The following is a 20,835-nucleotide window of genomic DNA, read 5'->3' as shown; positions in this document are numbered from 1 at the left end:
AACAAACAACATAAGAGGTGCAACATGCACTAACTCAAAACAAGATCTCACAAAACACAGTGGGGAAATGGCTGCCTAAATATGATCCCCAATCAGAGACAACAATAAATAGCTGCCTCTGATTGGGAACTATACCAGGCCAACATAGATATGAACACTCTAGATCACCCACCGTAGTCACACCCCGACCTAACCAAAATAGAGAATAAAAGGCTCTCTCTGGTCAGGGAGTGACATGAACTTGATGGTTTTTGCGACTGCACTTGAAGAAACATTCAAAGTTCTTGACATTTTCCGGATTGACCTTGCTTCATGTCATAAAGTAATGATGGACTGTCATTTCTCTTTGCTTATTTGAGCTGTTCTTGTCATAATATGGACTTTTACCAAATAGGGCTATCATCTGTATACCAACCCTATGTTTCTAAAAGTTAATTTGTGGAATTTCATTCCTTCTTAATGTGTTTGAGCCAATCAGTTGTGTTGTGACAAGGTAGGGTTGGTATACAGAAGATAGCCTTAGTACAGTCGCAAAAACCATCAAGCACTATGATGAAACGCTCTCATGACGACCAACACAGGAAAGGAAGAGTTACCTCTGCTGCAGAGGATAAGTTTATTAGAGTTAATAGCCTCAGAAATTGCAGCCCAAAAAATGCTTCACAGAGTTCAAGTAACAGACACATCTCAACATCAACTGTTCAGAGGAGACTGAGTGAATCATGCTTTCATGGTCGAATTGCTGCAAAGAAACCACTACTAAAGGACACCAAAAAAGAAGAGACTTGCTTAGGCTAAGAAACACAATTAATGGACATTAGACCGGTGGAAATCTGTCCTCTGGTCTGATGAGTCCAGATTTTAGATTTTTGGTTCCAACCGCCGTGTCTTTGTGAGACGCAGAGTAGGTTAACAGATTATCTCCGCATGTGTAGTTCCCACCGTGAAGCATGGAGGGGGAGGTGTGATGGTGTGGAGGTGCTTTGCAAGGCACACTTAACCAGCATGGCTACTACGGAATTCTGCAGTGATACTCCATCCCATCTGGTTTGAGCTTAGTGGGACTATCATTTGTTTTTCAACAGGACAATGACCCAAAACACACCTCCAGGCTGTGTAAGGGCTATTTGACCAAAGAAGTAGAGTGATGGAGTGCTGCATCAAATGACTTGGCCTCCACAATCACCCGACCTCAATCCAATTGAGATGGTTTGGGATGAGTTGGACCGCAGAGTGAAGGAAAGCAGCCAACAAGTGCTCAGCATATGTGGGAACTCTTTCAAGACTGTAATAAAAGGATTCCAGGTGAAGCTGGTTGAGAAAATGCCAAGAGTGTGCAAAGCGGTCATCAAGGCAGAGAGTGGCTACTTTGAAGAATACACAATATATTTTCATTTAATGTTATTCGAAAACATAATGTTAACTTTCACTGCTATGCGGATGACACACAGCTGTACATTTCAATGAAACATGGTGAAGCCCCTAAATTGCCCTTGCTAGAAGCATGTGTTTCAGACATAAGGAAGTGGATGGCTGCAAACTTTCTACTTTTAAACTTGGACAAAACAGAGATGCTTGTTCTAGGTCCCAAGAAACAAAGAGATCTTCTGTTGAATCTGACAATTAATCTTAATGGTTGTACAGTCGTCTCAAATAAAACTGTGAAGGACCTCGGCGTTACTCTGGACCCTGATCTCTCTTTTGAAGAACATATCAAGACCATTTCAAGGACAGCTTTTTTCCATCTACGTAACATTGCAAAAATCAGAAACTTTCTGTCCAAAAATGATGCAGAAAAATTGGTCCATGCTTTTCTCGCTTCTAGGTTGGACTACTGCAATGCTCTACTTTCCGGCTACCCGGATAAAGCACTAAATAAACTTCAGTTAGTGCTAAATACGGCTGCTAGAATCCTGACTAGAACCAAAAAATGTGATCATATTACTCCAGTGCTAGCCTCTCTACACTGGCTTCCTGTCAAAGCAAGGGCTGATTTCAAGGTTTTACTGCTAACCTACAAAGCATTACATGGGCTTGCTCCTACCTGTCTCTGATTTGGTCCTGCCGTACATTTCTACACGTACGCTACGGTCACAAGACGCAGGCCTCCTAATTGTCCCTAGAATTTCTAAGCAAACAGCTGGAGGCAGGGCTTTCTCCTATAGAGCTCCATTTTTATGGAACGGTCTGCCTACCCATGTCAGAGACGCAAACTCGGTCTCAACCTTTAAGTCTCTACTGAAGACTCATCTCTTCAGTGGGTCATATGATTGAGTGTAGTCTGGCACAGGAGTGGGAAGGTGAACGGAAAGTCTCTGGAGCAACTAACCGCCCTTGCTGTCTCTGCCTGGCCGGTTCCCCTCTTTCCACTGGGATTCTCTGTCTCTAGCCCTATAACAGGGGCTGAGTCACTTTCTTACTGGGGCTCTCTCATGCCGTCCCTGGAGGGGGTGCGTCACCTGAGTGGGTTGATTCACTGATGTGGTCATCCTGTCTGGGGTGGCGCCCCCCCCCCCCCCCCCCTTGGGTTGTGCTGTGGCGGAGGTCTTTGTGGGCTATACTCAGCCTTGTCTCAGGATGGTAAGTTGGTTGTTGAAGATATCCCTCTAGTGGTGTGGGGGCTGTGCTTTGGCAAAGTGGGTGGGGTTATATCCTTCCTGTTTGGCCCTGTCCGGGGGTGTCCTCGGATGGGGCCACAGTGTCTCCTGACCCCTCCTGTCTCAGCCTCCAGTGTTTATGCTGCAGTAGTTTGTGTCGGGGGGCTAGGGTCAGTTTGTTATATCTGGAGTACTTCTCCTGTCCTATTCGGTGTCCTGTGTGAATCTAAGTGTGCGTTCTCTAATTCTCTCCTTCTCTCTTTCTTTCTCTCTCTCGGAGGACCTGAGCCCTAGGACCATGCCCCAGGACTACCTGACAGGATGACTCCTTGCTGTCCCCAGTCCACCTGGCCGTGCTGCTGCGCCAGTTTCAACTGACCTGAGCCCTAGGACCATGCCCCAGGACTACCTGACATGATGACTCCTTGCTGTCCCCAGTCCACCTGACCGTGCTGCTACTCCAGTTTTAACTGTTCTGCCTTATTATTATTCGACCATGCTGGTCATTTATGAACATTTGAACATCTTGGCCATGTTCTGTTATAATCTCCACCCGGCACAGCCAGAAGAGGACTGGCCACCCCACATAGCCTGGTTCCTCTCTAGGTTTCTTCCTAGGTTTTGGCCTTTCTAGGGAGTTTTTCCTAGCCACCGTGCTTCTACACCTGCATTACTTGCTGTTTGGGGTTTTAGGCTGGGTTTCTGTACAGCACTTTGAGATATCAGCTGATGTACGAAGGGCTATATAAATACATTTGATTTGATTTAACACATTTTTGGTTACTACATGATTCCATATGTGTCATTTCGTAGTTTTGATGTCTTCACTATTATTCTACAATGTAGAAAATAATAAATAATAAAGAAAAACCCTTGAATGAGTAGGTATGTCCAAACTTTTGACTGGTACTGTACATATAACTAGGAATAGAGTGACTAGGCAATTGGATAGCTAATAAACAGTAGCAGCGTGTGAGATGAGTCAAAAAAGTTTGTTCAAAAAGGGTCAATGCAGGTAGCTGTTTGCTAATAGTTGTTTAAATAGTTAACCAGTCTTATGGCATGGGGGTAAGAAGATGTTCAGGGTCTTGTTGGTTCCAGACTTGGTGCATCGGTACCACTTGCCATGCGGTAGCAGAGAGAACAGCCCATGACTTGGGTGGTTGGTGTTTTAGGGCCATACTCTGACACCGCCTGGTATAGAGGTCCTGGATGGAAGGAAGCTCAACCCCAGTGATGTACTTGGCCATAAGCATTACCCTCTGTGGCGCCTTGCAGTCGGATGCCAAGCAGTTGCCATACCAAGCGGTGATCCATTATCCCAAGAGGTCCAAACCTGATGACAAGGTCTCTGGTGTCATACTGCAATGTTCTTGAAGCCACTGCACTTAACCTGTCCTGCTTAGATTCAAATTAAAACACCAGCAGTCATCACCAAAAAAATAGAGATTGTCTGTGTGTGTAGAGTAATAGTTGAGAGTTCAGTTTAGAAAACGCAGATGTCTTTTACCTATCTGCATATTGAGGGTTTCGCCTGTCTGTCTGCCTGTCTGTTGTTGAGAGTTAAATGTATAGTCGTGGCCAAAAGTTTTGAGAATGACACAAATATTAATTTCCACAATGTTTAAAGGCATTGTTCGTCACCAAACTGTTCCTGGATGGTTGGGAGAAGTTGCTCTCGGAGGATGTGTTGGTACCATTCTTTATTCATGGCTGTGTTCTTAGGCAAAATTATGAGTGAGCCCACTCCCTTGGCTGAGAAGCAACCCACACATGAATGGTCTCAGGATGCTTTAATGTTGGCATGACACAGGACTGATGGTAGCGCTCACCTTGTCTTCTCCGAACAAGCTTTTTTCCAGATGCCCCAAACAATCGGAAAGGGGATTCATCAGAGAAAATGACTTTACCCCAGTCCTCAGCAGTCCAATCCCTGTACCTTTTGCGGAAAATCAGTCTGTCCCTAATGTTTTTCCTGGAGAGAAGTGGTTTCTTTGCTGCCCTTCTTGACACCAGGCCATCCTCCAAAAGTTTTTGGCTCACTGCGTGCAGATGCACTCACACCTGCCTGCTGCCATTCCTGAGCAAGCTTTGTTCTGGTGGTGCCCCAATCCCGCAGCTGAATCAACTTTAGAAGACGGTCCTGGCTCTTGCTGGACTTTCTTGGGCGCCCTGAAGCCTTCTTTACAACAATTGAACTGCTCTCCTTGAAGTTCTTGATGATCCGATAAATGGTTGATTTAGGTGCAATCTTACTGGCAGCAATATCCTTGCCTCTGAAGCCCTTTTTGTGCAAAGCAATGATGATGGCACGTGTTTCCTTGCAGGTAACCACAGTTGACAGAGGAAGAATAATGGTTCCAAGCACCACCCTCTTTTGAAGCTTCCAGTCTGTTATTCAAACTCAATCAGCATGACAGTGATCTCCAGCCTTGTCCTCGTCAACACTCACACCTGTGCTAATGAGAGAATCACTGACATGATGTCAGCTGGTCCTTTTGTGGCAGGGCTGAAATGCAGTGGAAATGTTTCTGGGGGATTCAGTTCATTTGCATGGCAAAGAGGGACTTTGCAATTAATTGCAATTCCTCTGATCACTCTTCATAACATTCTGGAGTATCTGCAAATTGCCATCATGCAAACTGAGGCAGCAGACTTTGTGAAAATTAATATTTGTGCCATTCTCAAAACTTTTGGCCATGACTGTAGTGTTGTCTTCTGTCTGTCAGTGCGCCTCATAGACATAGAGAGGAGCAGTGGTCCCAGGCACAAAAGTGTTACTGATGAACACCAATGAGTATAGGAGGCCAGGGGATCAACACTGAGCTCTGTCTGACATCTAGTGGTAGAAACACTCAACTGTGCCCTTGTTTAGAAAAAAAAATCCAACTGTACACTGTTCAGAAACAACCCCTCTTTTCCAATCTGGACAAATTAGTGATGTTTTTCTCCCTGAGTTAATTGATTGGCCAGAGAGTCCACTCACTGGTGCCCCAGGTCTGATTTGATTAGAGAGAAAGCAGAATGCAAAACATCAGTAGCCTGGGCCTACTGCTGGCCTTGAAGGCCAGATGTCAGCATTCCTTAACTAGCGTTTCTTGATAGGCACTGAGTTTATGGGAACGTAAATGTAACTATGGCGAGAGAACCAGGGCAATAACAATACTGTAGTATAGGACAGTATGTAATAACAGGCTACATTAATTATCTTACATTATGCCTAGAATAAATTACATGATCTGTAATTGATTTCTGACCCAATATTTGACAAGGCCCAGGCATATTTAACAAAAAAAAGCCTATATCTATAGGCTTCTCCTCCCCTCGCGCAATAGAGCGCTGTTGATATTCGAGATGAGAGTAGTTGGCTTGTCCAGTGTCCCGCGGACACACCTCCCCCGCACGTCGCGCTCGGCAGCCAGCGCACAGAGCAGAGAGCTCAAGCCTACCGGAGCCGTTTAAAGATGGCAGAACGACAGCAGAAACACGAAGGCGGCCGAGTGAAGATCGGACATTATCTTCTCGGAGACACTCTGGGCGTCGGCACCTTCGGCAAAGTAAAGAGTTAAGTCGCGTGCTTGTCCACGGTCATGTCGTGGGGACGTTTGCTGTTATTGAGTGTAAATACTCGTAGCCTGTGTTTTCGCCCCCAACTCTGTGGTGGGCTATTTAGATAGCTAGGCGAAGTACGTAGCTTTGGCTGCGTGGTTACGAATAGGCTAGAATATATTAAGGTTGTCTTCGTTTGTGTAGAGAATGTGGTTTGTTTAAGGTTAATTCTTCCAGCAGCATAGCATACCCTCCTGACCAGTCTCATCAGTAGTGATAGGATTTATATGGATAATTAGGCTACCTTCGGCAACAATGATGGTGTAAACAAACAACTCGCACGTAATTGTAACGTCTGACCTTCAGTGAATGTCGAAGGTTGACTTTGCTAGTGGCAGTAGACCTTTAAACTTGTCTTGTGGCTATGGACATTTTAAAACTAAAATAAACCGTAACGTCATAGCTAAATAGTGCTCATCATCACCAGTATTCCTCAATCAAATCATGGTGTGAATTATCCCATGGCATGGACAGAATGAGCATTTAGAACGCCTCATTAAATGACCTCGTCTTCCCCTCAGCAGTCTCAACTTGACCTTGTCGAATGCAGACCCCACTCGAGAATCCTCCCCTTCCTCTCCCACTGCGCTGCAAGTGGTGTGTTAGATTTGAGACATTAGTAGGAGAGTAACCAGCTACTAGCCAACAATAAGTGTTTATTCTTTGTTACAGACAGACAATATTGTTACAGACGGCCAATAACCGTGTGGCTACAGACAGACTATAATAATGTTAATACAACGTGACAGACAGGTCGCACTTGACTTATTCACCTTGAAGTTAATGTGTGTAGGCTTTAGGCTTACTGTAATTGGTGTGTTGTCTTTAACCTGTTTCACTGAATGTTACTTACTGTTGTGAACAGATATAGCTAGTCCAGTAATGTGGAAATAGAGATGTTCTGACTCATGTCAAGTTGACTACTATGAAACAGCCACGATTCTGTTCTTTATCAGGCAATAAATGTTTAGCTGAGTAGTATACACATTACAGCACACATTTCCCTAGCTGTCGAAAAAAAAACTTCTATGTCCGTATGCAGTGTTTTCAGCGGTTACATTCGCCCACATTTGGCTCCATGTGAATTACAATTCCAACGCGGTGTTTTAACGTTTCGAAAAGTCAACAATAATCGCTTGCATACCGGTTCTCGAAACATATGCTGATATGCCCCTTATCTTTCATATCAGAGAGAAAGAATCCAGTGCCTCGTTAGTTTACACACTTGTTTGGAGCGCGCCTGATAGCTAATTACACAGGTTTTTACACTGAACAAAAATATAAACGCAACATGCAACAATTTGAAAGATTTTACTGATTTACAGTTCACATGTCAATCAGTCAATTTAAATAAATTCATTAGACCATAATATATGGATTTCACATAACTGGGAATACAATTATGCATCACAGAGACCAGTTATGGTCACAGAGACCTTACAAATTATGTTCGCTGTCCATAGTTAATTTCCTGCCCATACCATTGGTGCACTATGTTCATAATGTTGACATTTGAAAACCGTTTGCCCACACAATACAGTTCAAACTGGGATTTATTCTGGGATTTATTCGTGAAGAGGACACCTTTCAGGTGGATGGATTATCTTGGCAAATGAGAAATGCTCACTAATGGATGTAAACAAATTTGTGCAAAACATTTTAGATAAAAAAGCTTTTTGTGTGTATGAAACATTTCCGGGATCTTTTATTTCAGCTCATGAATCATTGGACCAACACTTTACATGTTGCGTTTTATATTTTTGTTCAGTGTATATATGTGTCCCATCAGCACAATTTGTGCCTTATAGCCTACATTGCAGCAATTGAACAGAAACATTCTAGTTGGTTAATGTGTGTTTCTGTCTGTCCTGTCTGTCGGGTAGTTGGAGAGCACCAGTTGACAGGTCATAAGGTGGCAGTGAAGATCCTGAACAGACAGAAAATCAGGAGTCTGGACGTGGTGGGCAAGATCAAACGAGAAATACAGAACCTCAAACTATTCAGACACCCTCATATCATCAAACTGTGAGTACAACATACACACACATAGACTCAGTGTTTGTTTAGGGGGGGGGGGGGGGGGGGAGTGATGCATTAGCCTAAATTTAAACTGACAAAAGCACATATCACAGCATATTACAGGTCGCAGAGTGATCTACCATTTTTGGGTTGGAGAATGACTGTGAGAAGCTCAGTTCTGGTGACTTTTAAAATGATATCCTACTCCAATGAAGGAAAAATATACAGTTGAAGTCGAAAGTTGACATACACCTTAGCCAAATTCATTTAAACTTAGTTTTTCACAATTCCTGACATTTAATCCTAGTAAAAAGTCCATGTCTTAGGATCACCACTTCATTTTAAGAATGTGAAATGTCAGAATAATAGTTGAGAGAGTGATTTATTTCAGCTTTTATTTCTTTCATCACATTCTCAGTGGGTCAGATGTTTACATACACTTAATTAGTATTTGGTAGCATTGCCTTTAAATTGCTTAACTTGGATCCAACGTTTCGGGTAGCCTTCCACAAGCTTCCTACAATAAGCTGGGTGAATTTTGGCCCATTCCTCCTGACAGAGCTGGTGTAACTGAGTCAGGTTTGTAGGCCTCCTTGCTCGCTTACGCTTTTTCAGTTCTGCCCACACATTTTCTGTAGGATTGAGGTCAGGGTTTGTGATGGCCATTCCAATACTTTGACTTTGTTGTCCTGAAGCCATTTTGCCACAACTTTAGAAGTACGCTTTGGGGTCATTGTCCATTTGGAAGACCCATTTGCAACCAAGCTTTAACTTCCTGACTGATGTCTTGAGATGTTGCTTCAATATATCCACATAATTGTCCTGCCTCATGATGCCATCTATTTTGTGAAGTGCACTAGTCCCTCCTGCAGGAAAGCACCCCCACAACATGATGCTGCCACCCCAGTGCTTCACGGTTGGGATGGTGTTCTTCGGCTTGCAAGCCTCCCCCTTTTTTCTCCAAACATAACAATGGTCATTATCGCCAAACAGTTCTATTTTTGTTGCAAACCGTTGCTTCTTCCTTTCTGAGCGGCCTTTCAGGTTATGTCGATATAGGACTCGTTTTACTGTAGATATAGATACTTTTGTACCTGTTTCCTCCAGCATATTCAAATGTCCTTTGCTGTTGTCTGGAATTGATTTGCACTTTTCGCAGCAAAGTACATTCATCTCTAGGAGACCGACTGCGTCTCCTTCCTGAGTGGTATGACGGCTGTGTGGGCCCATGGTGTTTATACTTGCGTACTATCGTTTGTACAGATGAACGTGGTACCTTCAGGCGTTTGGAAATTGCTCCCAAGGATGAACCAGTGGACGTCTACAACAAAAAATTCTGAGGTCTTGGCTGATTTCTTTTGATTTTCCCATGATGTCAAGCAGAGGCACTGAGTTTGAAGGTAGGCCTTAAAATACATCCACAGGTACACCTCCAATTGACTCAAATGATGTCAATTAGCCTATCTGAAGCTTCTAAAGTCATGACATCATTTTCTGGAATTTTCCAAGCTGTTTAAGGCACAGTCAACTTAGTGTATATAAACTTCTGACCCACTGGAATTGTGATGCAGTGAATTCTAAGTGAAATAATCTGTCTGTAAACAATTGTTGGAAAAATGACTTGTGTCATGCACAAATTAGATGTCCCAACCGACTTGCCAAAACTATAGTTTGTTTTAACAAGAAATTTGTGGAGTGGTTGAAAAAACAGTTTTAATGACTCCAACCTAAGTGCATGTAAACCTCCGACTTCAACTGTATATATGCTAACACATGATGCTGACACTATAATTGCCCCCTCTAGAAATGAGCCCAATATAACTTATTAGTCCATATGATCAGGCAGGTGTGTTATTTAGCAATAATTATTATCGCCTGATGTAGCCCACCTGATGCAGCATAGTGGCTATAAATAAATGGGCTGAGGGTTGCCCCATGTACCGCATTGGGCTAGTCATTAGCTAGCTCACAAACTCTAAATTCTAAACATTAGGCTATTGCAAGCTTATTGCAAGTTGTAGCAACATATTGATGACTTGAAATTCCACCCAAAGAAAAACATTGCACTGGCACTCAGCCAACCAAAGGTCACCTTTCTACTGTGAATATAATGTAGGCTGACCTGTTAAACCTGGCGTGTTACATTTAGCCTCAGTCTTCCCTGTGCATTCAACGCCATTGGCGACCACTAACGCACATAAACCATGTCACTGCTAAAAACGTGTATTTTATTTTTAGGGGTAGATCAGCTTTAATACTGCAGATAGATTGCAGCTTCCATCAATGTAGTTGTCTGCATCATTTCCAATCCCCTATATATTTTTTGTAAATATATACTGTACATATACACTACAGTTCAAAAGTTTGGGGTCACTTAGAAATGTCCTTGTTTTTGAAAGAAGAGCAAATGTTTTTTGTCCATTTAAAATAACATCGAATTGATCAGAAATACAGTGTAGACATTGTTAATGTTGTAAATGACTATTGTAGCTGGAAACGGCTGATTTTTAATAGAATATCTACATAGGCGTACAGAGGCCCATTATCAGCAACCATCACTCCTGTGTTCCAATGGCACGTTGTGTTAGCTAATCCAAGTTTTATCATTTTAAAAAGCTAATTGATCATTAGAAAACCCTTGCAATTATGTTAGCACAGCTGAAAACTGTTGTTCTGATTGAAGAAGCAATACAAATTTGAATGCGCCTCAAGGAATATTATTTTTCTCGCATCGAATGTCTTTCGCTCTCTTTCTCTAGCTCTCTCCAGCTTTCTCTCTCTCTCTCTCTCTCTGGGAGTGTTAATTTTAGGGTTAGGCCACAGTGACAGTGTGAGCTATGGTAGACATTTGTTGGCTGCTCTCAGAACAGTGTAATGAAATGACAGACTTTCAGCCTTTCCCAATGTATTCAGCACAATAGCCCTGTCTCTGTGAGAGAAGGAAGGAAACGAAAGAGAACAAGTGTATTTCTGACATTTCTCCTGTGTGTGTGTGTGTGTGTGTGTGTGTGTGTGTGTGTGTGTGTGTGTGTGTGTGTGTGTGTGTGTGTGTGTGTGTGTGTGTAGGTACCAGGTGATCAGTACGCCTACAGATTTCTTCATGGTGATGGAGTATGTCTCAGGAGGAGAGCTGTTTGACTACATCTGCAAACACGGACGGGTGATATATGAAATTGTATTTGTCACATCCGCCAAATTTGTATTTATTATGGATCCCCATTAGATCCCCACTGCCAAAGCAGCAGCTACTCTTCCTGGGGTCCAGCAAAATGAAGGCAGTTTATACAATTTTAAAACATTACAATACATTCACAGATTTTACAACACACTGTGTGCCCTCAGGCCCATACTCCACCACTACCACATATCTACATTACTACATCCGTGCGTGTGTGTGCATGTGTCTGTGTCAATGTTTGTTTTGCTTCACAGTCCCCGCTGTTCCATAAGGTGTTTTTTTACCTGGTTTTTTAAATCTAATTTTACTGCTTGTGTCAGTTACTTGATGTGGAATAGAGTTCCATGTAGTCATGGCTCTATGTAGTGCTGTGTGCCTCCCATAGTCTGTTCTGGACTTGGAGACTTTGAAGAGACCTCTTGTGGCATGTCTTGTGGGGTGTGCATGGGTGTCCAAGCTGTGTGCCAGTAGTTTGCATTCAACATCAACCTCTCATAAATAAAAGTAGTGACATGCATATTATTAATATTAGTTCTCGGTGTGCATCCAAGGGCCAGCCATGCTGCCCTGTTCTGAGCTAATAGCAACGTTTTTTTTTTTGTGGCACCTGACAACACGACTGAACAGTAGTCAAGGTGTGACAAAACTAGGGCCTGTAGGACCTGCCTTGTTGATAGTGTTGTTAAGAAGGCAGAGCATCACTTTGTTATAGACAAACTTCTTCCCATCTTAGCTACTACTGTATCAATGTTTTGACCATGACAGTTTACAATCTAGTGTTACTCCAATCAGTTTAGTCATCTCAACTTGCTCAATTTCCACAATATTTATTACAAGATTTAGTTGAGGTTTAGGGTTTAGTGAGTTTGTTGTTCCAAATACAATGCTTTTAGTTTTAAAGCCAAAATACAACAGGTATTACAATGAAATGCTTACTTAAAAGCCCTTAACCAGCAATACAGTTAAGAAAAAATAAGTGTTAAAGGATTTATGTAGGTATAGGTAAAGTGACTATGCATAGATAATAAACAGAGTAGCAGGAGTGTATAAATGGGGGAGAGGGGGGTTAATGCGAATAGTCTGGGTAACTATTTGATTAGCTGTTCAGGAGTCTTATGACTTGGGGGTAGAAGCTGTTAAGAAGCCTTTTGAACCTAGACTTGGTGCTCTGGAACCACTTGCCGTGCGGTAGCAGAGAGAACAGTCTATGACTGCGGTGGCTAGAGTCTTTGGTAATTTTTAGGGTCTTCCTCTGACGCACTGTCCTCTGTAGTGCCCTGCGGTCGGAGTTGGAGCAGTTGCCATACCAGCCAGTGATGCAACCAGTCAGGATGCTCTCGATGGTGCAGCTGTATAACTTTTTGAGGATCTGAGAACCCATGCCAAATCTTTTCATTATCATGAGGGGGAATAGGTGTTGCCGTGCCCTCTTCACGACTGCCTTGGTGTGTTTGGACCATGACAGTTCGTTGGTGATGTGGACACCAAGGAACTTGAAGCTCTCAACCTTCTCCACTACAGCCCCGTCAATGAAATATACGACTGACTGACTGACTGACTGACTGGACTGTCTGGATTGATTGATTGATAGATATAGACAGAGGCCATTATATGGTGACATTTGTCATAGTGACAGTATGTAGTATCATTAGAATAGAATCATCTAGTAACCTCCTACTCTTTACCCCATATTGTGTGTTTTTAGGTAGAAGACAAAGAGGCTCGTCGGTTGTTCCAACAGATCATCTCAGGGGTAGACTACTGCCACAGACACATGGTGGTGCACAGAGACCTCAAACCTGAGAATGTTCTGCTGGACCATTCCAAGAACGCCAAGATAGCTGATTTTGGTACGCTACACACACTCATGCATGCACATAACAAATTGAGTTAGCCACTATATTAGCAGTAGCAAATGTCAAACAAAACCACTTGTCTTTTAGAATATACTGACACCTATATGACTCTGATTACTCTGGACAGGGGGCTTGGGTGGGGTGCGTGTGTTTGGAGGAAGGGGGTTGTTGCTTAGCAAAAGGCAGGTCTGATATCCACTCTGGCAAGGAGCCCTGTCAGGCCCTGTGTCACTTGATCATAGCGAGAGAAGGGGAGAAAAAGGGGAAGAGAGAGAGGAGGGAAGAGAGAAGATCCTGGGAGGGTTAGTTAAGGTGAGATAAGGTTAGGGAGAAGTTGATCCGATCAGCGCAGCATGTGTGGAGCTTAGAGGACTGGGTTAGTAAAGCAGAATAAAAACATTACACCGGCCTAGAGACCTAACCATGGCACAACCTAACACTAACCCTCTCTTAACATAGTTCCAAGATAGCTTCAGGAACTTAATATTGAAGATAATGTTGTTAAAAAATGATGTGCTCTGGTCAACAGGGTTGTCAAACATGATGTCAGATGGGGAGTTCCTGAGGACCAGCTGTGGATCTCCCAACTACGCTGCTCCTGAAGTCATCTCTGGAAGGTGTTTTTTAAATTTATATTTCACCTTTATTTAACCAGGTAGGCCAGTTGAGAACAAGTTCTCATTTACAACTGCGACCTGGCCTAGATAAAGCAAAGCAGTGCGACAAACAACACAGAGTTACACATGAAATAAACAAACATACAGTCAATAATACAATAATCAATAATACAATAGAAAAAGTCTATACAGTGTGTGCAAATGAGGTAGGATAAGGTAAGACAATAAATAGGCCATAGTGGCAAAATAATTACAATATAGCAAATAAACACTCGAATGATAGATGTGCAGAAGATGAATGTGCAAGTAGAGATACTGGGGTGTAAAGGAGCAAAATAAATAACAGCATGGGGATGAGGTAGTTGGATGGTCTATTTACAGATAGGCTATGTACAGGTACAGTGATCTGGTGAGCTTCTCTGACAGCTGGTGCTTAAAGTTAGTGAGGGAGATATGAGTCTCCAGCTTCTGTGATTTTTGCAGTTCGTTCCAGTCATTGGCAACATAGAACTGGAAGGAAAGGCGGCCAAAGGAGGAATTGGCTTTGGTGGTGACCAGTGCAATATACCTGCTGGAGTGCATGCTACGGGTGGGGGCTGCTATGGTGACCAGTGAGCTGAGATAAGGCGGGGCTTTACCTAGCAAAGACTTATAGATGACCTGGAGCCAGTGGGTTTGTCGACGAATATGAAGCGAGGGCAAGCCAATGAGAGTATACAGGTCGCAGTGGTGGGTAGTATATGGGGCTTTAGTGACAAAACGGATGGCACTGTGATAGACTGCATCCAAGTTGCTGAGTAGAGTGTTGCAGGCTATTTTGTAAATGACGTCAAGGATTGGTAGGATAGTCAGTTTTACGAGGGTATGTTTGGCAGCACGAGTGAAAGATGCTTTGTTGCGAAATAGGAAGCCGATTCTAGATTTAATTTTGGATTGGAGATGCTTAATGTGAGTCTGGAAGAACAGTTTATAGCCTAGACACCTAGGTATTTGTATTTGTCCACATATTCTCAGTCGGAACCGTCCAGAGTAGTGATGCGGGCAGCGATCGTTTGAAGAGCATGCATTTAGTTTTACTTGCATTTAAGAGCAGTTGGAGGCCACAGAAGGACAGTTGGATGGCATTGAAGCTCTTCTGGAGGTTATTTAACACAGTGTCCAAAGAAGGGCCAGAAGTATACAGAATGGTGTCGTCTGCGTAGAGGTGGATCAGAGAATCACCAGCAGCAAGAGGGACATCATTGATGTATACAGAGAAGCGAGTCGGCCCAAGAATTGAACCCTGTGGCACCCCCATAGAGACTGCCAGAGGTCCGGACAACAGGCCCTCCGATTTTGTGTGTTTAGGTTGTACGTATGCAGGTCCTAAGGTTGATACTGTAGGACAGGGGTACTCAAATACTATTTGAGAATGTCCGGACACAAAAATGGCCTAGGTGGCAAAAGTCTGGATGGATATATTGGCATTTATTGGCATAGTAACAAACACCCACCTCGTGACCCATCTGATCTCTCCAGGAATAATCGGACCCTCCGCTACCTGCACCATTTTGATTTCTAACAAACACACACATACACGCGTACTGTCCATGACACAAACTGTTCAGACCTTTCTTGTTGGGAGAGTGAAAAGTTGTAGTTTAAAGCTATTTTCATGCAATTTGACACATTTTGCCATGTTTTATGCGTGTTCATATAATACAAGCTGCTAATGCACTACCAAATTTAGAAATGGCACCTTTTGCATTCTACTATTACAACCTGACCGAGTTCCTTAAAGCTGCAATATGTAACATTTTGGGTGACCTGATCAAATTTACATAGAGCACATAGAACCTTCTATATTTCTTTCTTCTATATTTCTTTTCTTTTTTTTTTTTTCTTTTTTTTTTTTTAAATCACAAAAGTAGTGCACTGGGCCTTTACTAGTCCAGTATTACCAGACCGATATGCAGTCTGTAGCACAGGCAAATAACAATTCCGGGTTCGGATCTGGACCCCGCGGTCTGCCAATTGAGTATGGTTGCTTTAGGATGTTGTGGTGTGATCCTGTATGCTTTGCTTTGGTAACAGGTTATATGCTGGCCCTGAAGTGGATATATGGAGCTGTGGTGTGATCCTGTATGCGTTGCTTTGGTAACAGGTTATATGCTGGCCCTGAAGTGGATATATGGAGCTGTGGTGTGATCCTGTATGCGTTGCTTTGGTAACAGGTTATATGCTGGCCCTGAAGTGGATATATGGAGCTGTGGTGTGATCCTGTATGCGTTGCTTTGGTAACAGGTTATATGCTGGCCCTGAAGTGGATATATGGAGCTGTGGTGTGATCCTGTATGCGTTGCTTTGGTAACAGGTTATATGCTGGCCCTGAAGTGGATATATGGAGCTGTGGTGTGATCCTGTATGCGTTGCTTTGGTAACAGGTTATATGCTGGCCCTGAAGTGGATATATGGAGCTGTGGTGTGATCCTGTATGCGTTGCTGTGTGGGACTCTACCCTTTGATGACGAACATGTTCCCACGCTGTTTAAGAAGATCAGAGGAGGCGTGTTCTATATGCCAGAATACCTCACTCGCCCCGTCGCCTCCCTGCTGCTGCTCATGCTGCAGGTTGACCCATTGAAGAGAGCCACCATTAAAGACATTAGGTAACACCTGACCTCTAACCTTCCCTACTGATGATGCTGATGTTTTTAATGGGATAAAACTGGCAAACCTAGCCACATGCTGGTTTGTGGTGGTTCAAGGTTGGTCCAGAGTGAAAGAATAGAAGAATCATGGACAGTAACTTATTTTGTGTGTGTGTGTAGGGAACATGAGTGGTTTAAGCAGGACCTGCCAGGCTACCTGTTTCCTGAGGACCTGTCTTATGACTCTACGGTTCTGGACGAAGAGGCCGTCAGGGAGGTGTGCGACAAGTTTGAGAGCACCGAGTCTGAGGTGATGTCCAGCCTGTACAGCGGAGACCCCCAGGTACATACTGGACATGTGCACACACACATGCTTAGTCATACAGTACACAGACAAACACACTCCCCCTCTCCCTCAACTCTCCCCTCTCTCCCTCCCCTCTCTCCCTCAACTCTCCTCTCTCTCCCTTCCACCTCTCTCCCTCCTTTTTCTTGCTCTCTCCCTCGCCTTCCCTCTCTCCTTTCCGCTCTCCTTCTCTCTCTCTCTCATTCTTTCTCTCTCTAGGACCAGCTGGCGGTAGCATACCATCTGATTATAGATAACCGTCGTATCATGACCCAGGCCAGTGAGTTCTACCTGGCCTCCAGCCCTCCCCAGGGCTCCTTCATGGAGGATGGCATGCCCCTGCCTCCCGGGGTCAAACCACACCCAGAGAGGATGCCCCCCCTGCTGATAGACAGCCCTAAGGCAAGCAGCTGTACCTGGTTCTATTTTATGAACTAATTAAACCGACTATCGTCGTGTCTAATGTTTATATAAAATCAGATACAATACCTCTAAAGTGTAAACACTTGATGAAGTGCTTCTTCTGTAATAACAGTCTAGCACTCAAAAACAACACTGTTGGAATGTAAATGCAACATTGGCAGTATAGTATATTTGCGTGCAGTCTTGTCATGTATTTGTTGCTGCTTGTTGAGGAAAATGAAAGATTATCTCCTCTCTCTGTCTGCAGGCACGCTGCCCGCTGGATGCCCTCAACACCACCAGAGCCAAACCCCTGGCAGTGAAGAAAGCCAAGTGGCACCTGGGCATCAGGAGTCAGAGCAGACCCTATGACATCATGGCTGAGGTCTACAGGGCTATGAGACAGCTACAGTATGACTGGAAGGTGAGGCGTGGTGTGTGTGTATATGGTAAATGTTAAGGTGTGTTGTGTGCGTATATGGTACATGTCATGGTGTGTGTGTGTGTATATGGTACATGTTACGGTGTGTGTGCGTGTTTTGTGTGTGTGTGTGTGTATATGGTACATGTTAAGGTGTGTGCGTGTTTTGTGTGTGTGTGTATATGGTACATGTTAAGGTGTGTGTGTGTGTGTGTGTATATGGTACATGTTAAGGTGTGTGTGTGTGTATATGGTACATGTTAAGGTGTGTGTGTGTGTGTGTGTGTGTGTGTGTGTGTGTGTGGTACATGTTAAGGTGTGTGTGTATATGGTACATGTTAAGGTGTGTTATGTGCAGGTGGTGAACCCCTACCACCTGCGTGTTCGGAGTAAGAACCCAGTAACAGACAACCTGGTGAAGATGAGTCTCCAGCTGTACCAGGTGGACAACAGATCCTACCTGCTGGACTTCAAGAGCATCGATGGTATAACAGCTCTATAACATGACATATGCTATAATATACACCAAAGCAAACTGTCCTTATATACCTGGGTAAACCGTGGTAACTGATCTTTCTAATAAGTTTAAAAAGTACAGTTACTACAGTTTACCCAGGTATCTAAGGACAGTTTGCTTTGGTGTGTAACAGCATTTAGATTTTCCTGTTATTACAATTGTACAACAATTACTGAGTACAGATGAGTAGCTACAAAAACTAACCTTTCCTCTCCTTACTGCTCATTTCTCCCTCTCCAGATGACATCATGGAGGCAGTAGGATTTAAGTCAGGTTCTTCCACCCCTCAGAGGTCAGGCTCCACTGCAGGGCTCCATAGACCCAGACTCAGTGTGGACTCAGCCTTACCTGCCGTGGATCTCCCCCAGCTCAGCTCCTCCCTGCCTGGGTCGCTGTGCGCCAGCGCTGCCCTCATCACCTCCACCCCACACCAGGGCAGCCACACCATGGACTTCTTTGAGATGTGTGCCAGTCTCATCACCACACTGGCCCGCTAGAGAAGGTTAACCCCGCTGGATAACGTGAAGTCAGGAAAACTCCAGGTCCTACTTGCATAACCTCTAAAACAGAACCCTGCCCTGAGCCTTGTAGTTAGACAGTTTGATATCGATGTGATCCTGGCCTAAGTTTAGTAGAGCACTGTCCGCCTAACCACATATCTAGGGTCAGTTGTGTGTTGTTACCTCCCTATGTTATAGGTTTGGGCTGGGCCTGGGAAACTGATTCTAGATCTGTGGTTAGGCTTCCTGTCTGTCGAGAGCCAGTCTTGCCATGGGAAAGGTTAGAGATCAAACTTGCTGGGGCAGGGTCACGTTAGGTCAAATCTACTTCATCCCATAGACTGTATGGGCAGCTCCTCCCACATTACTCTCAACCTCCAATCAGCTGCGGAATAACTGCAAACAATTTTACGCATCCGGTTTTCAGGGATACAGTTAATTCAACTTAGCTTTCTTTTCCACTGAAAACCGGTTGTGTGAACTCCGCTAAGACATTTATTTTATGCCTACTATGTTAGGTTACACATTTAATTTTTATTTTAAATGGTTTTTATAATGACATTGTTACCCATATATATTTATATTACTATCATTTTGAGTAGATGTTGATTGAATGACATACCAAAACAAATTGTTTTAAAGGTTGTGTGTGGTTACTGATTATTGAAGCACTGCTGATGTTTGAAGAGATTTTAGGTGATGAGGTCGTAGAGAGGCTAGCTGACTGGCAATATTGTTCTGTGGATTAGTTGGCATTGATGCTAACGTGGCTACCAGACGGAGGGAGGGAAGTGTGTCTGTAGCGAGCCTCAGAGGACTCTACGGCACAGAACCTTTCTCTAGGTGCCTTAACACAAATGTTGCTTCTAGCTTGGTGGCAATGTTTTGTTTGTAGAAACAGAATGGAAACCATACGTGTGTGTAAAGGAGTGACAGACCGGAGCTTGCCATTGATTGGTCAGGAGGAGAAGACATACTGTAGTTTGTCAATAGTCAGCAGCATACTACCCTGCATACCACTGCTGGCTTGTTTCTGAAGCTAAGCAGGGTTGGTCCTGGTCAGTCCCTGGATGGGAGACCAGATGCTGCTGGAAGTGGTGTTGGAGGGCCAGTAGGAGGCACTCTTTTCTCTGGTCTAAAAAAATAAATATCCCAATTGGGCACACTACCCTGGAGGCTGCTGACTTTCGGATGGGATGTTAAACGGGTGTCCTGACTGAGGTCATTAAATATCCCATGGCACTTATCGTAAGAGTGTTAACCCGGTGTCCTGGCTAAATTCCCAATCTGGCCCTTAAACCATCACGGTCACCTAATCATCACCAGCTTACAATTGGCTCATTCATCCCCCTCTCCCCTGTAACTATTCCCCAGGTTGTTGCTGCAAATAAGAAAGTGTTCTCAGTCAACTTACCTGGTGAGGACTGGGCTCTGGCTGATCTGATTCATGCTAGTGTGTTTTGAGCCACAGAGAAAATATCCTAAACCTCTCTATCCTAAGTAGCAGTGAGTGCACTCTGTTCTCTCTGTATGGAGACTAAACATTCAATACGGAACCCAGACCTATCTATATTAGATAGATATAGAGCAGTGTTTCCCAAACTCGGTCCTGGGGACCCAAAAGGGAGCACATTTAGTTTTGCCCTAGCGCTAAACATCTGAATCAGCTGTGTAGTGCTAAGGCAAAAAACTAAACGCGCACCCAATAGGGGAAACACTACTACAGAGCCTGGTTTGATCCCGGGCTGTATCCCACAACTGGCCGTGATCGGGAGTCCCATAGGGCGGTGCACAATTGGCCCAGCATCATTCGGGGTAGGCTGTCATTGTAAAAGAAGAATTTGTTCTTAACCGACTTGCCTAGTTAGACTGTAGCCACTACAGGGCCAGGGAGAAACTCTGCTCCCTGCTGCAAGACTCATGCAATTACCCACAGCAACACCCCTGTTCTCTGCTCATACAAGGGGAAGATATTTACACACATCCACTCTACCATTGTAAGGGTTAAGGTGTGTTGTCACTGTCACACAGTGAAATGTACCTCTCCCTCAGTCTGTGTTACATGCACTGCATGGTGTTGTTCTGATTTGCACTTCACTGAGAATTTGTCAAACACAATAAACTGACCTATACAGTAGACCGC

The 20,835-nt window shown here is 43.9% G+C and overlaps 1 protein-coding gene across 5 annotated transcripts; it reads left to right on the top strand.

Moving 5' to 3' along the window:
- The first annotated feature begins 5,930 nt into the window (after positions 1-5,930).
- On the top strand, positions 5,931-20,829 carry LOC110524515 (5'-AMP-activated protein kinase catalytic subunit alpha-2). 5 transcript variants are annotated; one of them, XM_090235883.1, is made up of 12 exons: positions 5,931-6,161; positions 8,090-8,231; positions 9,489-9,625; positions 11,292-11,385; positions 13,109-13,253; positions 13,789-13,876; positions 16,300-16,524; positions 16,687-16,849; positions 17,072-17,254; positions 17,523-17,678; positions 18,034-18,160; positions 18,433-20,829. In XM_090235883.1, exons 4-12 carry the CDS (start codon positions 11,326-11,328, stop codon positions 18,687-18,689), a joined length of 1,404 nt encoding a protein of 467 aa, XP_090092009.1. In that variant the 5' UTR covers positions 5,931-6,161; positions 8,090-8,231; positions 9,489-9,625; positions 11,292-11,325; the 3' UTR covers positions 18,690-20,829. The 5 variants fall into 5 exon arrangements, with proteins under 5 accessions (XP_090092009.1, XP_090092007.1, XP_090092011.1 ...); XM_090235882.1 differs by having other exon boundaries at positions 6,054-6,161; positions 11,292-11,400; XM_090235881.1 differs by lacking the exon at positions 9,489-9,625 and having other exon boundaries at positions 5,936-6,161.
- The last annotated feature ends 6 nt before the right edge of the window (positions 20,830-20,835 follow it).

Source organism: Oncorhynchus mykiss, chromosome 5 (genome assembly GCF_057628025.1).
Source record: "Oncorhynchus mykiss isolate SJ-2025 chromosome 5, ASM5762802v1, whole genome shotgun sequence".
In the NCBI taxonomy this organism is placed as follows: Eukaryota; Metazoa; Chordata; class Actinopteri; order Salmoniformes; family Salmonidae; genus Oncorhynchus; species Oncorhynchus mykiss.
This window is presented reverse-complemented; position numbering and strand designations above follow the sequence as displayed.

What these genes read in the sequence shown, in the direction of transcription:
- LOC110524515 (XM_090235885.1), top strand. Translation starts at nt 6,062, where the DNA reads ATGGCAGAACGACAGCAGAAACACGAAGGCGGCCGAGTGAAGATCGGA. An exon ending in GCCACCATTAAAGACATTAG is followed by an intron (nt 16,525 to 16,686) that starts GTAACACCTGAC and finishes GTGTGTGTGTAG; the next exon opens with GGAACATGAGTGGTTTAAGC. An exon ending in AGCTACAGTATGACTGGAAG is followed by an intron (nt 17,679 to 18,033) that starts GTGAGGCGTGGT and finishes TGTTATGTGCAG; the next exon opens with GTGGTGAACCCCTACCACCT.